At 34.4% G+C, this 15,500-nt stretch overlaps 1 protein-coding gene across 1 annotated transcript in view; it reads right to left on the reverse strand.

The window, feature by feature from the left end:
• Positions 1 to 15,500, reverse strand: part of CSE1L (chromosome segregation 1 like) — a 39,175-nt gene that overhangs the window by 9,482 nt on the left and 14,193 nt on the right. The window contains exons 3-15 of the mRNA XM_037006256.2: positions 14,639 to 14,781; positions 12,582 to 12,683; positions 12,364 to 12,509; positions 11,970 to 12,060; positions 10,374 to 10,481; positions 7,306 to 7,398; positions 5,271 to 5,438; positions 5,033 to 5,162; positions 3,691 to 3,756; positions 3,096 to 3,298; positions 2,574 to 2,658; positions 1,574 to 1,635; positions 319 to 455 (exon numbers count right to left, since the gene is read on the reverse strand). Coding sequence (XP_036862151.1) covers positions 319 to 455; positions 1,574 to 1,635; positions 2,574 to 2,658; positions 3,096 to 3,298; positions 3,691 to 3,756; positions 5,033 to 5,162; positions 5,271 to 5,438; positions 7,306 to 7,398; positions 10,374 to 10,481; positions 11,970 to 12,060; positions 12,364 to 12,509; positions 12,582 to 12,683; positions 14,639 to 14,781 — 1,534 coding nt within the window. The remainder of the gene's footprint in view (positions 1 to 318; positions 456 to 1,573; positions 1,636 to 2,573; positions 2,659 to 3,095; positions 3,299 to 3,690; positions 3,757 to 5,032; positions 5,163 to 5,270; positions 5,439 to 7,305; positions 7,399 to 10,373; positions 10,482 to 11,969; positions 12,061 to 12,363; positions 12,510 to 12,581; positions 12,684 to 14,638; positions 14,782 to 15,500) is intronic.

Consider the following 15,500-nt stretch of genomic DNA (forward strand, 5'->3'; position numbering starts at 1 on the left):
CTAAGAGACTTCACGTAAAATGCAGGAGTTTTTTAAACTACACTGTACAGGATCCTCTGACACATATTTCGGTTTATTAACCTCACCCTATTTTCCTTCTCCAATTTCCTCCATTTGACTTTACTGTCATAGTTTATCTATTCTGGCATGCTGCCCCAATCCTTTTGGAATGAGGCATAGTATAAATGAGTAAAAAGTACACATTTATTTTTCTGACTAATGAAGAATTATAATACATTCAGAGATATCTCTGATCAGTACCAAATAGTTCCTATCCTGACCTGAAAACATACAAACTGCTTAGAATCACATACTTACAGTGTGGTGTTGTTGGGCCCTCTCATAGTAAACAGTCTCTCCAGAGCATGTGCTGCGTAAGTATGAACAACAATACTTTCAGCTTGAAGGTGGTTAATCAAGAGAGGAATAGAGACTATCAGATGCTCTTTTGGTACCTGAAAAATACAATAAAATACATGCCTTAACTCGGTGCTATCTGTGAGTAAAAGACAAGTGAAAGAGAAAGGCTTGATGATTTTTAAAAATTATGTTTGTTCAGCACATAATGGAAGATGACACTGTTGAGTAATCAAACTTCTACCTCCACATAATAGTTCGACTTACATTTACTTTTCCAATTCTCTTTCTCAGCATAAAACTATTTAGGGTAGAACCTTGCAGAGAAATGAACATGCCATAAAATAATCTCATGGAGAAGCAGGCTAATTTATTAATCTTAAGAACTATCCCTAGCAGGTATTTCTTAGCATAGTCACTCAAGCTCTTCGTGCATTTTCTCTTCTAAAAATAGAAGAGGGGACCCCCAAAGAATACTAATCTTCATTAAGAACCTCTTAAAAATTTAGAATATTCCTTAGTCTTTAAAATACAACAGCTTTGGAAGGTTGCATGTAGCCTTGGTAAATACCTGCCAGAGACACATAAAAGTTGCAGATCAAGAAATTAAAGAATCATCCACATGAAATACACTGTGGCATATTCTTATGATGGATAGTACACAGATACTAAAAATAAACTATAACAAATACACTAAAGTGTGAGTAATTCTCAATAACAATGTTAAGCATTACATATATCGACCAATAGCTATAGCATGATACCATCTATCTAAATAAATTTAAACCCATAAAATATAGAATTTTTGTGGAAACAAATATGTAAAACCATAAGCAACCATGAAGATGCTATTGGCTATAAGTAGAGTGTGATAAACTCTACAAGAGAAATGACTGGCTTCTCCAATAAATAACAGGCATGATAAAGGGGGAGGGGGACCTCTGTTGCAAATTAAGAGACAGGAAATATAATAAACCATAAGCAACATGTGGGCTTTGCACCTAAAAAATTTCAATAAAAACCACTGGAAATGACATTTTCGAGACAACTGGGAAAAATTAAGCATGGCCTGGAATCACAAGTTCTTAAGGAATTACTGTTAATTTTATTAGGTGTGCATGTCAAATATGACTGCCCAGGAGAAGGGAAGACAAGCTGGTATACAACAGAATAAGAGATTAAGCGGCAAATAACATATAAATGAAAAGCTACTTACTTGATTCCTAAAAATCATAATGTATTTGATACCATCAGCCTTAAGGACAGGAAATTCATTCACTATTAAAAAAATTAAAAGATCATAATTATTTAGGTGCTAGGATTGTTCCTCCCAAATTGCTAACATTATCAGATTTTTAAAACATGGATTTGGAACCAAAATGTCAAGTAACTGAAGCTTACTTATGAAGTGATCTACTACGTAGCTATTCTGGTAAGATTACAATTTTATTTTTTTCCCTTTAAGTTTCATTACAGATAAACATATATTACTGATATAATTGAATAAAGATGATTTGGACCATGAACTAATGACCATACTATCTTCCCAGAATTGCACCTATTCTGAATTAAGAGCATGTCTGGCTGGGATTTGCTTTAAATTGCTCTAGTGGTGGGAAAATAAATTAGGGAAAGGGATGGGATATCGGACAGTTGTTAAAAATTCTTAAAGCTGGATGCTTGTAACATGGAAAGTTCAGTACAATATTCTCCCTACCTTCGAGTGTATTTAAATTTTCCATACAGTTTTTAAAAAGGAAATATACATGTATCTTGATCAACATATTTTCATAAACAAAAGAAATTATCCTTAATATTTATCAGTTTCAATTACTTCAAATTTATTTCAATTTTTAAAGCTTGCTTTCCAAATGAAAAAGAAAATGAAAGTATAATTCCTAGACTATATATCAAAATAACAAAGCTTAGTTACAATTTAGTCTAACTTGTTCCTATTTTGGTAAATACCTTGTTCTATACAAACAACATTTTCTTGATAGAAAGTTAATTTCGCCTAGGCAAGATCTGGGGAAACCATGAGATTTTATTCAGTAAAAAAAGTAACTGCAATAAAGATAAGGGCCAATTTTTTTGAGTATCATGGTGATACAGAGCCCCTATTAGATTACTTATTTTGTAGTACAAAACAGCAAAGCAAATAAAATTTGCAGGTATATTATTGTAAGTTGAATTGAAAAAAATTTCACAAAACTCACCATTAGCTGATTTTAGATCAGGCAGAATGTGATTTACAAAGAACTCAGTCAAATTTACAAGTTCATTTGCTTGTGTAATTCCATGCTGAAAAACAAATTCGTACCAGGGGAAAATAACGTGAGATGCCCGGATATATCCACCAAATTGGAAATATAGACACTTTTAGAAAACCAAGTTAAAAATGGAGATGAACATTTCAAAACACTAACTGCTTATATAAAACAAGACTATTTCAACAATTAAAAACTTCCCTAAATTAAAGAATAGCTAAACTTAAGTTTAGCACATCTTACACATGAGTCTCAGCTAAGGAACAAGTGTGGCTGGCATCTGTCAATTTTTTGGTCCAGAACAAACTTAAATGTTTAATACATCAACATGTTTAGAGACTATGAATTCCAATCGGAACTAACAGGTCATCTAGCAGAGTGGGCAGTATCGCCAGACATGTATCACTTCTTTTTGATTTCTGTGGCTACTGGCACTTCTGTTTCAGAAACAAACTCATCAAAAAGATTCACCTTCTGTGTTTGGGCTTTTGATGCCAAAGAGGTCACTAGATAAATGGCTGCATCTTTGTGTTTCCAGTTGACAGATGGATTTTTTGCATGTTCCTGAAGCATAGAATTGACATAACCAGAGAAGATTCCTGTCACAGGTCCCTCAAAAAACTTGCACAATCCTCGCACTAGATCACAAGCGGCCCTGCGTCTAGTGTCAATATCTATAAAATCAAAAGAAATGTATCACAAGAGAAAGAGACAACTCCCAAGGGAGGAACAAACTGCCATCTCATAGCTATCAGTAATATGAACCATGGCAAGAACTCCCCCCCACAAACACAATGAGAATAAAACTAAAAAGGTCATAAAAATATGATAAACACTAAATATATATATATAAAAAAGACTCATGATTCAACTTTTGATACTCTGATTAGCTCATATGAGAACTGGTTTTTTAAGGTGTGTAAGTTAAAAAAGGAGAACTCCATTAACAGTCAGTTGAAATGACACATTTACCCTCACTCCCAGTCCTCCCCATATATACTATAAAGAAAGCAACTTTAAGACTGGCTTGCTAAGAGACTAACAAGTGAAAAACCAAAATATATACCAGATCCTTCCAAATCTCTTCTTATGTACTCCTCAGAATTATCTTCAAAAGCTTCTTCATCAGCAGCTATAAAGAGAGATGACATTTTAGATAGCCCCTCAAAAGACATGACAAGCCACTGTACCTTCACAGCTGAGAATGTAGCACTGCCATGTTTTATTTACAGCAAAGTGTTCCTTCCCAACAAAGGACTAGTTCATGTATGTTGAATCATTACTCAGAGCAGCAAATGCTACTCTGAAGGTTAGGTAATAGATAAATAACACAGCTGTGATAAAGGCTCACTTGTTCTAATGAGACAGTGTCCCCAGAACTGGACTTCAGCACCAACTTTCAAAAATGAGTATTAGAGACTAATCTGGGGATGCCAACTTTTTATTTTGCCAGATAAGCACATTTTAAAAAACAAACATGCAACCTAACAAATATCACCACTATTTCATAAAAGTCATTTCAATACCGAAAGAATAGGATGGACAAAATGAGAACAAAGACTTGTACTTTCGTTTTATGAAAACACAAACGGAAATAAAACCTCACATTATATTTTTCTTTATTTCCTCGTTTTGTTCCAGACTGATAATTTGAGAACCACTGATCATCTAATGACTGTTTGATATAAGACACAATTCCTCCCACATTTACTTCTTGCTTTTCCTAATAATAAGAAGGAAAGACATTTTGTATAACAGACTCGTAGGACTATCTTAACCTTAAGCACCAAGTGAGCTTCAACTTTGTGTTTGAAAACTATCAATCACTTCTAGTCTCAAGTCACGTGTTTAAACACAGTTACTTGCCTTGATAAAACACTAACCCAAACAAGATCAAATTACTTCCCTACATTGAGATCCTGGACGACTTACTTTAAATAACAGGGTTTAAAAGTCTTAGTCAAAGTGTAGCACAGAGAAGACAAGTAGTGACTCTGTGGCATCTTACTACACTGATGGACAGTGACTGCAATGGGGTGTGGATTGGGGGGAACTTGCTAATATGGGTGAATGTAGTAACCACAATGTTCTTCATGTGAAACCTTGTATATCAATGATACCTTAATGAAAAATTTAAAAAGTCTTAGTCAACAGTTTGTGGATAGACCACCATAGTACACAACAAAGCCCATTACAGCAGCACTTATTTCACAAATGTCTTTTATACCACATTTTCACATGTGACTTAGAAAACAGGCAATAAATGACCTACAAGTTTTCTTTAACAATAAAAAAAATTTGAATATATTACAAAAAGCAACAAGAAGACTTATTAAATGTATACTAACATAATCTTTAAAAAACTGCTTTTACTATCCTGAAAAAGCTTTATACTATGCTGTAATTACCTCTAAATTCCATGTTAGGCACAATAACCTTTTCACAGATACTTGTCAGCGTGTTCTGGTCCTCAAATAGATTCTTATAGTGAGGTCGCTCACAAACTGAAGCCAGAAATTGAATCGCATTACTTACCAACTGGAATAAAACACAAACATAAGAACATTTTTAACAGCAAAACTGAACTGCTTATTTCTTGGGGGAGGTAAAGTAGGAATGTCTTGTTCATCTCCACCATTATCTTACCAGGTCATATTTAACCTCTTGACCTGTTGTTACTAGTAAATTCCAGATGGCTGTGACAAATCGGGGAAGGTACGGTTGAAATTCTTCATCATACTTCTGTGCATAGAGTGCAGCATTATCACAAATCTGGGATTTTAAGAGTTCCAATAAGCCTGCTTCCTCTTCATCCTCATATAAGAGAAAACAGAAAACTCAAACATACAACTTTAATTCTACCATAAATATGAAGAGAAGCTGTTAATTCCTCAACTCCTTAAAAATGTAAATCCAAGGCTGACTATTGTAAACTACACCTATGCTATTGTCAATTTATTCACTTACTCTTGACAATAAAAGATGAAAATACTTGTTACTTATTAATCATTGTGAGCAGCTCTCAAGTTTTCAAGCTAAATAAAGCCTTTTTAAAAATCTGGCTGCTAAATATAAAGTATTCACCCATTAAATTGAAAATAACATTATAAAGCACTGATCATACTTCCTTTGTACCACAGTTAGCTGTAATGTCCTGCAGTCTCCCAAAAGGTTTTCACTTCAAAAGTTCTCGTATTAAGATGTGTCCTCTGCCCTAGTAAGGTCATTCTGGGATTCTCACAAATCATATTTTAGCTGTAGAATAAACAACAATCTGAAGCAGGGTTCAGCAAACTATGGTCTGCAGGCCTCCTGCCTAGTTTTGCAAGTGAGGTTTTATTAAAACACAGCCACACTCTTTCCTTTCATTTATATAATTAAAGGATTGTAAGTTCCATGTATACCAATTGTGTAATTCCTATGGCTGCTTTCAATTACAGCTGCAGAGCTGAGTAGTTGAAACAGAGACCATATAGCCCACAAAAACAAAAATATTTACTACCTAGACCTTTATAGGAAAAGTTTGTGAACTCCAATCTAAACCATGACAGTGACTTATATTATAGTCTCTATTGTAACAGCAATCCACAAATGCCTTTTGATTATACTATATGCCAAGTAACCTAAATTGAGAAGAGAAAAAAAGAACTCCCTGACAGCTAGCTCCTCGGGGATACATGTAAGGGATGTTGCACAATGAGATCACACAAGGCATACATGGTTAAACGGGCACAAACAGCTCCCTGTGAGAAACCTATGTAAAAAAACTTTCTTTCACACACTTAAGTGTGAAGACAATGTTTGTTTTCTGACGGAGTAGTTTTTTCCTAGTGGACTGAAGAATATTTCATGGAAGCTCTATCTTTTTTGTTGATAGTAGTAAATCTCAGAAAGAAAATTTGCTATACATGATAATGATTCTCTGCACCACACTCCCCCAAAACTCATCTGACTCACCAATCCTGTATTTACATCATGTCCCCTCTTTCCCGCACTGTGGAGGACTTCTTTAAAAAGAGGCTATTATTCATGTATAGTGCGTGGGGGACAGGGGGAGGGGCTGCATAACACAGAGAAGACAAGTAGTAATTTTACAGCATCTTACTACACAGATGGACAGTGACTGTGAAGGGGTATGTGGGGGAGACTTGGTGAAGGGGGGAACCTAGTAAACATAATGTTCGTTCTGTAATTGTAGATTAATTATACCAAAATAAAAAAATAAAAAATAAAAAATAAAAAAGAGGCTATTATTACAGATATTTGTGTTTTCTTAGTATCTTCAATGACAAATAATTGTTTCACAAAGTATCCACAATGTGTATTCTGAAGCCTTACTTTCAATAATGTAGTGAAACAGCCTAAACTGTGACCTAACCCAGCTCCATAAGAGTAATTCTATATGCTACAAATAACCAATCATCCAATATCATCAAACATTACTTGCACTCTTACAATTTTATCTATTAACAATGAAAGAGTAATTTTTAAGGAATCATAATGCCAAATGTTCTCAAATAACTCTATTTCATTTCCTGAAGTCTAATTAACCATCCTCCAAGGTTTCAAATAACCTTTTTTTTAAACATTAAAAAAAAGGAGATATATTTGAGGATATTTTATTTCAACTAATTCTTAATTTAAAAAAGGCTACTCTGGAAACACTGTAAATAGTACTTACATCCGTTTGTAGAAGCTTATTATCTAATGTCAAGAGGGTATGAAAATTGTTCATCCAAGTTTCCATATTATCTTCAAAAAATTCAGGGAGATCCTAGAGAGTAAACACTGACTTGAAAGTTCTGACTGAAACACATCTGCTATTTTAGCAAGTGTTCCCCACCATGTCAAACAGTTTCCACATGCAGTCTCGAGCCCAGTTCTCAGTCTCGGACAGCCATTACCTACTTAGACAAGAATCCTCTGCCCCAGCTAAGTATGGCAACTGAATAAACTATTCTGACTTGTCTCCTTTGTATGTTTTCAACCACACGATGCCTCCATTATTTCCTGTGGCAATCTAAATCTGTTTATTCCTACAAGGGCTAGCTAACAGTGTATGAAGGTTTTCCTTACAAAACTCAGTGCTTACCAATATATTCCTTTTCCTTTCTAACTATTGCATTTATCTTAAAATGGCTACCAGTTCAGATGTACTGTCTTACACAGTGATTTCCTGGGTACTGTATCACCTTTTTAATGAGGGATAAGCCACCAAAGAACATGCCTCCTTCCTTCTGTCTCCCTGACTAACAAGTTATTAAGAGCTTTGTTCTACCCAACTTCTAGGAATTAGAATTCAAAAGAAAGTGCAAGCAAAAACAGTGATACCCTCAACAGAGGTGAGGCTCAGAACCTCACCCCCCCTGCTTTGAGAGATATCTTCTGCATCCGTGGATGTTTTGCTGCCCTTGTCTAGCCTGGATTAATACTTAGTCCATAGGCACACACCTGATCATCTGATCATCTACATTTGCCCTCTTACAGCACTAAACTATGTTTTCTACCTTTATCTTGCATCTACCTACCACTTCAGCATTTTATTAAAAATAAAAATAATAATAATAAAAGGAGAAATGTGGGATCAACATATAAATCAAGTACAAAAATCAAACGAATATTCATATTTGACCTGATTGTTTATAGGTCATAATGTGTGATCAAAACCGAAAGTTTCTGTGATGACTGCCCTTGTACTGTTCACCATATAAGAATTTATTCACTATGTAAGAATTCGTTCACCATGTAAGAACTTGTTCGTTATGCTTCAGAAGATTGGAGACTGACGAGAATTAGACTTGAGATGGATTAATGATTGTGCATTGAGCACTGACCCCCCTATACTGAATTTTATTGTTGATAACAACCATTTGATCAATAAATATGAGAGATGCCCTCTCAAAAAAAAGTTTCATAAATCCATACTGGTACATTCACCTTCTGGCTATTATCATAGTTTCTGACAAAAGGGCTGATTTTCAGATGCTATATTAATGCATTTCAAAAATAGTAAATTTGATAATAGATTAATATTTATGAATAGGATAGTTTATAACTATTTTGTTCCTCACTTTTCTCAGCAGTCTAAAAAGGTTTATTTTTTCTGGTTCATTGAAAACTGTAAAAACTATGTGAATGCTTCTATGAATAAAAATATATAATCTTTCCCTTCAAAAAAAAATAAATAAATAAAATTAAATAAAATTAAATTAAAAAACACGATAAGCATAGTCAAAAGACAAAACAATAATTTGAAGACAGTATTTGTAACACATAGGACAGAGCACTAGTATTATCATTTAAATAAAAAAACTATTAAAATCAGCAAGCAGTAAACAATCCAAAGGAAAAATTGGCAATGGATTTGAATGGGCAATTGACAAAATAAAAATACAAATGGCCTGTAAATGTATGAAAATATTTTGAATGTCATGAATAATCAAGGAGTGCAAATTAAAACAGAAGTACAGTATCACTTTTATCTGTCAGTTTGGCAAAAATTGATCATAGCCAATGATCTAGAAAGTGTGAGTAAAGGTCAATTTCATACAATATTGGTATCATTGTAGATTGGTAAAAACCTTTTTGGAGGGCATTTTTGACATGTCTATTAAAATTTTAAATGTGTATCTATATTTTATGTATCATATGGATAACTAAAACAGATTGTGAAAGATACATGTGGAAGGATGATCTCTACAGAATTATTGCAATGCTGGAAAACTGGAAACAATCTAAATGATGATTAGTAGGGCTTTGATTAGATTATACTGTATTTATGCTGTAGAATACTACACAGCCATTTAAAAAATGAAATAGGTCTGTATGAACTAACATGAAAAGATATAGAATATAAGAGAAAAAATAAGCAGTTCAACAGTAAAAAACAAAACAAAACAAAAAAAACTGTGATACCCTTTAATTAAGAGTTTCTCAAACTGCTGTCCAGATGAACGCTGATATGGGTTTGTCATTTGGGGCTGTTCATCTCTTATTTCCCTTATTTGTTTTGGGGAATGCTCTCTCTACCACCATGAGTATAGTCATGTTATAAGGATTAACTCCAGGTACTTGGCCCTGGCTATGAGCAATGAAAAAACAGAAATGGAAGGCCTCCTGTTTCTCAGTATGGTAATTTTTACAAGACCCCTCTTCTCATTTCTGGAGCCCTGAATCTCAAAGTAATGATTCAAGAACAGAAAGAAGGATTGGAGGCCACTATCTCAGTGGCAACACGGTGACCAGGCATGTTCTGCTCTAAGACTAGAGTGTTTTCTCTGAAGTACCATTGGTTCAAAAACCTTTCAAAGCCTGGTTCTTCAGTCTTCTGTCTCCCAGATACACTTCCCATAAAAGCCTTCTTGCATAAGTGGCTAGAAACCTCTAGTTAAAACATGGTTCCCCTATGTTAACATCCACTTAAATGAACAAGAGAGGCAGGCCTGTGAATACAATCTCTCAACATCTAACAGTACACAGGGCAGCTCTCCACAACGGTGACTTAGGACATGGGGTTTCCCTACCTTGCTAGACCTGAGAGAATGCTACTTTTCCCCTATGAAACAGTCAATAACCATCTCTAGGAACCATTATTAAGTAGAGGATTATTTGTAGATAAAGAATGGGGGAGTCAGGAAAAAAAACTTTCTTTCAAAAAAAAAATCAGTGCTGGCAAAGTGTCTCTGTCAAGTGAAAACCTGTATATCTGACATCAAAGAATAAGAATCAAAACCAAGAAATAAAACTTACTTGAAAGTTTAAACTGTAGAACAGTTTTGAGATCAGGATTAGGGATGAAAAAAGAATCCTTAGTGCCGAGGCCTCACTGGCATGGGTGCTGCAGAGTTCAATAGTGGCCTTGGAAAGGATTGAGGAACGTGGGTTTAGTGTATTGCAAATCTTAGAGAAACGGCCTTGCATTAGGCTGAGACTACTTTTATTTCTTCTCCAAAATTTGGCTTTTAACTAGTAGTATATAGTTACTTACGAGATTTTTAAAAAAATATATATATATATATATATTTTTTAAATTCTCCATAGTACCATAACTGAAAAGTCTCATGTTAATATTTTGGACTAGATCCCTCCACCCTCCTCTGTGCATTTATATGTTACATAAAACTATCTTTAAATGTCCTCATTAAATAATTCCTCTGCTGCTTGGCATAACAACCTAACTGCAATAAACAGGTGTATTACGAAACTGACCACCACTAAGCTCACAGTTTGAGATTCTGGAAGTGTATTTTCAAAGCAGAACAGTATGCTACAGCACATGGTTTGGAATTCAGATAGACTGGATACAATCCAAACTTATTCATAAGCATTACTTTGAACAAGTAAGTTATTTTACTGAGCCCAATCTCCGCATCTGTAACATGAACGCCTGCCTCATAGAGGATGAGAATTAAACGAGAAAATAAGAGAGAGGGTCCTACACTACTTTGTGCATAACTACTGTGTAAAAGACACTCAACAAATGTTACTTCCTATATCTCAGAATTAGGAAAAATGAGTATTAAAATTTTCTTAATGAAATGTCAAAACTCCAAAAAGATAGTAATATTTATAATCCAATGGACAGGACACAAGACTGTTCATTTCATTGCATTCTTGCTAAGAATTTTAGCATCATTAAAAATAAAATTATTTGCCAATCCAATAGGTGGAAAAAGCTGATCACATCATGTCCAGTTTTATTTTTTTAAATAAAAATGCACCATTTGTTAAACATTTTAACCATGAAAAGTCTTGTGCATACTCCATGTCTTAGAAAGTTGTGAATATTACACGTTTCCCTTTTGAAAACAGAAAATGAACAGCTTTCCTAAAGTTAGCAAACTAGGTTTGAGGCCTGGTGATCTATTTGTTAACTGTAACCCCCCCTGGGAAAAGATACCTGGGAAAAAAATCAACAATATGTCTCTTTCAACCATAGGATTCTCAGAGATGAACACGTTTAGGAAAGTAGCCCGTGTGCTAGAAGATTATGCACACATATATAAACAAATTAAGCTATATCAACAGTCAAATCAAAAAGTGGATCTATTCCTTTAGAGACACATAGTCAAATATTTGAGTGAAATATGATACCTTAAATTTGCTTTTAAATATTCCCACAAAATGGGGGACAAAAACAAAAAAATGTTAGTAGCTGTTAAACTTCTGTAGTAGATACATGAGAGTTCATTATACCTTCTTTTCTCTATGTAGATTTGAAATTTTTCAAAATAAATGCTACTCTAAATATTACCTATCTAGCTTTTAAAACATAACTTATACAAATATCTAAGCAATTTAAAATATAAAGTAATTTTAAAGTATCACCAAGATGTTATGCCATACCTTAAACAGATTAGTCAAAGGCAAAGCAAAAGCATCCAGAACAAGTTTAATTTCTGTCCATAACTCATTTGACTTAAATTCATGGCGATATCTGGAAAATTAAGATAAAATAGGTAAACTTAAGTTTTTGTTTACTGACTTTAGGTCTTCAAGAATAGATTAAAGAAAAAAACCATGGCTAGACAGCTTTCTGAAAATCTTCAGAGAAAATTCTTGGTTTTCTTCTTAAAGGTATCATGTACAGTTTATTAAGAGTAGGGATGTCACAAGTAGTAGGGCGGTGCGAAATAAACAGTACACTTAAAGTGGTTCTTGAATCAAGATGGTTATGCTCATTCTAAGATTATTATATTCAAAAGAATGACAACAGTCACAAATGTTTACACATCAATACCTCTTAAATAAAGAATGTGCCGTACGAAGTACTCCATTAATTACATGGAAATCTCCACTCTGAAAGCGATTCACCATTTCTGTCAACAAGTCAGGCCATTTCTGAGGGAAATCTTCTCTGCCAATAATGCTTATGGCATCACTTAACTGGGGAGAGTAAAAAAATTAATAGATGAAAGCTCTACAAACAAGCCTCCCTCAAGGAGTGCCTCGTGCTACCTGCTTCTGAATTTGCTCCGGGCTGCTAAGCATCAGGTGCACTATGTTGGCTTTAATGGCCACTCGGTCGGCTTCACAGATTTTGTTTGGTTCATCTTCAACCTAAAAGCAAAACATCAATGAGCAAGTAATATAAAATCCATATCCATGACCACATGGGTTTGTAAATGAAACAGAACCATGTCTTATTTCCTGGTTTTCTAAGGGGAAAAAAGAGAATTGTAGGGCCTTTCTTCTACACGAGTGGGTTATAGATTCCTTTAATAACCCAATGAATGCATGAACCCTTTCTACAGAAAAATGTACATTCCCAGCTGAAATGCAAATATTTTACAACAAATTAATGAGCTTGTGCTCCCTGATACTAATTAAGATTCTCAGTTCTATAATGTAAACTAATCAGAACATATGGTTGCACTCTGTATATAGGCTACTTAGCCCATATTAATCTTCAAAAGCTTCAATCTGACTCTCTTCTTAAGTTAAAGGTCTTTTCAATGAAAACCTCTTGACCAATACCACCCAGAGAGGTTCTTTGTTTTACAGTGAAGAGGGCTAGCATGTCCACAAGCAGACAGATGGATTTTTAAACATTCCAAGATTCACCAAGTCATCTCCTCACCACATGTGGTAGCACTTAATCATACAAGCTTAAAACCAATTTTCACTACTTTTAAACGCTTTTGTGGAATAAAGAAAAAAGGATTCCAAGTATTCAGCAGATTTAAAGTTGACCTTTTAGAAAAACTGACCATTTTTGTCAATCTTAATACTTTCTAAATATCATTACTGCTATCATATGAAACAATCCTGTTTTTCCTTATCCTAAGCCAGGGTTTCTCAACCTTGGCATTATTGACATTTCGAGTCAGATAAATCTTAATTGTAGAATCTTTCTTGTGCCCTGTAGGATGGTTATCAGCATCCCTCGTTTCTACCCATTAGATGCCAGTAACACCCCTATGATAACCAAAAGGTCTCCAAGCATCCCCTAGTGGGCAAAATCACCCCCAAATGAGAACCACTGTTCTTTGCTAAGGCAGTGGAAATACCTGTTCTTAATTTATAATTTCACACTAGTCATTAAACTTGTAGCACAATAGGATCCACCTTATAGTTCCATATCCCCACAAGACAAAGGGTGAAGTCCTTTATCGAAAACTTCTAATCTAAATTGTTTTACATTCTACATATTTTATATGTAAATAACGTGGTTTTTCATCATCATTCAATTTTTTCTAGTACACTATAGAAACTGCTTCAATCAGTCATTTTGGCTGTGTCTTCCCACACAATGTCTCCTCAATAGACAGTGAAATAAATTTCAACCTTAATAGTTAAAACCAAGTCTCACACTCTAGAGCAACCTGGGTTATGAAGGTGAAGTAATCTACATCAATTCAAACAAAACAGGAACTTAGGAAAAGCATCCTATTTATTTTTGTCAATTCATTTAGATGACAGACAATGATGTCATCTGTGAACAAAGACAGTTTTATGTCCTCCTTCCCAACTGGTATACTTTTAATTTCCTTTTCTTATTGCATTATCAAGGAGTTCTAGTACAAAGGTGAAAAGGTGTGGTGAGGGGACATCCTTGCCTGGTACATGACCTTACTGGGAAAGGTTCAAGTTTCTCACCATTAAGTATAAAGTTAGTGGTAGGTTTTTTGGAGTCAGTCCTTATTAAGTCAAGAAAGTTTCCCTCTATTCCTAATGTACTGAGGTTTATCATGAATGGGTGTTGTATTTTGTCAAATGCCTTTTCTACATCTATTGATAAGATCACATGATTTTTCTTTTTTTAGTTTATTGATGTGAGGGGTTACATTAATCCATCAAACGTTAAACCAGTCTTGCACACCTGGGATAAATCCCACTTGTAATAGTGTGTAGTTCTTTCAATACGTTTCTGGATTTGGTTTGCTAGTAACTTGTTGAGGAGAGTTCTATTTAATTTTATCTTTCTGTTTTAGTCTTTCAGAAGCACTGCATATATAATATATAACTGTTATAAATTTACTGGGTATTAAACTGTGTATTCACAAAATACTTACAATTCTCCAGTTTCTTTTAATATAGTTCTTGAATGTAACTGAGGAACACACTTTAATAACATTATCCTGGGACTTCTCCAGTAATGTTAAAAGCAATAGTGGGTAATTCTGATTTCCTTCCACAGATTCAAGAAACTTCTCAGCTGTAAAAGAATTTCCATGTTAGATTGTTATCATACATAGTTCACATATACATAAGTGGAAAGATCTGATTTATCTCTGATTGAAGCATCCAAAAATTTGAAGATTATTTCCCTTAGGTTCCCTTAGGGAACCTATCATGGCTCTACTGGGCTTCACATTTCTTACCTATTAAATGGATTATATATGATGTTGCATTAATTTTATATAATACTTCAGTTTTCAAATCACTTTACCATCAACTCACCTGATACTCACAAACATACAAAGTGGCCCAACTGGCTGATCACCCCATTGAAGAAAAATCTGCTTCTCTGAAAGACTAAGTTTTTAGGGCAAAATTAGTTTTAGACTAAGACTTTAGGGCAAAATTCTTATACATATCTTCCTCAACTTATAATGGAGTTGTGTTCTGATAAATTCATCATAAGTTGAAAATATCCTAAGTCGAAAATGCACTTAATACACCTAACTCACAAAACGTCGTAACAGCCTAGCCTGCCTTAATGTGCTCAGAACGCTTGTATTAGCCTACAGCTGGACAAAATTATCTAACACTAAGCCTATTTTATAACAAAGTGCTATCTCATGTAACTTATTGAATACTATACTCAAAAGTGAAAGACAAAGGTTGTATGGGTACAGAGTGGTTGTCAGCATGCTGGTTATTTATCCTCGTAATCACGAGGCCAACTGGGAGCTGCTGCTTTCCGCTGCGGCC

Source organism: Manis javanica, chromosome 5, assembly GCF_040802235.1.
Source record: "Manis javanica isolate MJ-LG chromosome 5, MJ_LKY, whole genome shotgun sequence".
NCBI classification, from domain to species: domain Eukaryota; kingdom Metazoa; phylum Chordata; class Mammalia; order Pholidota; family Manidae; genus Manis; species Manis javanica.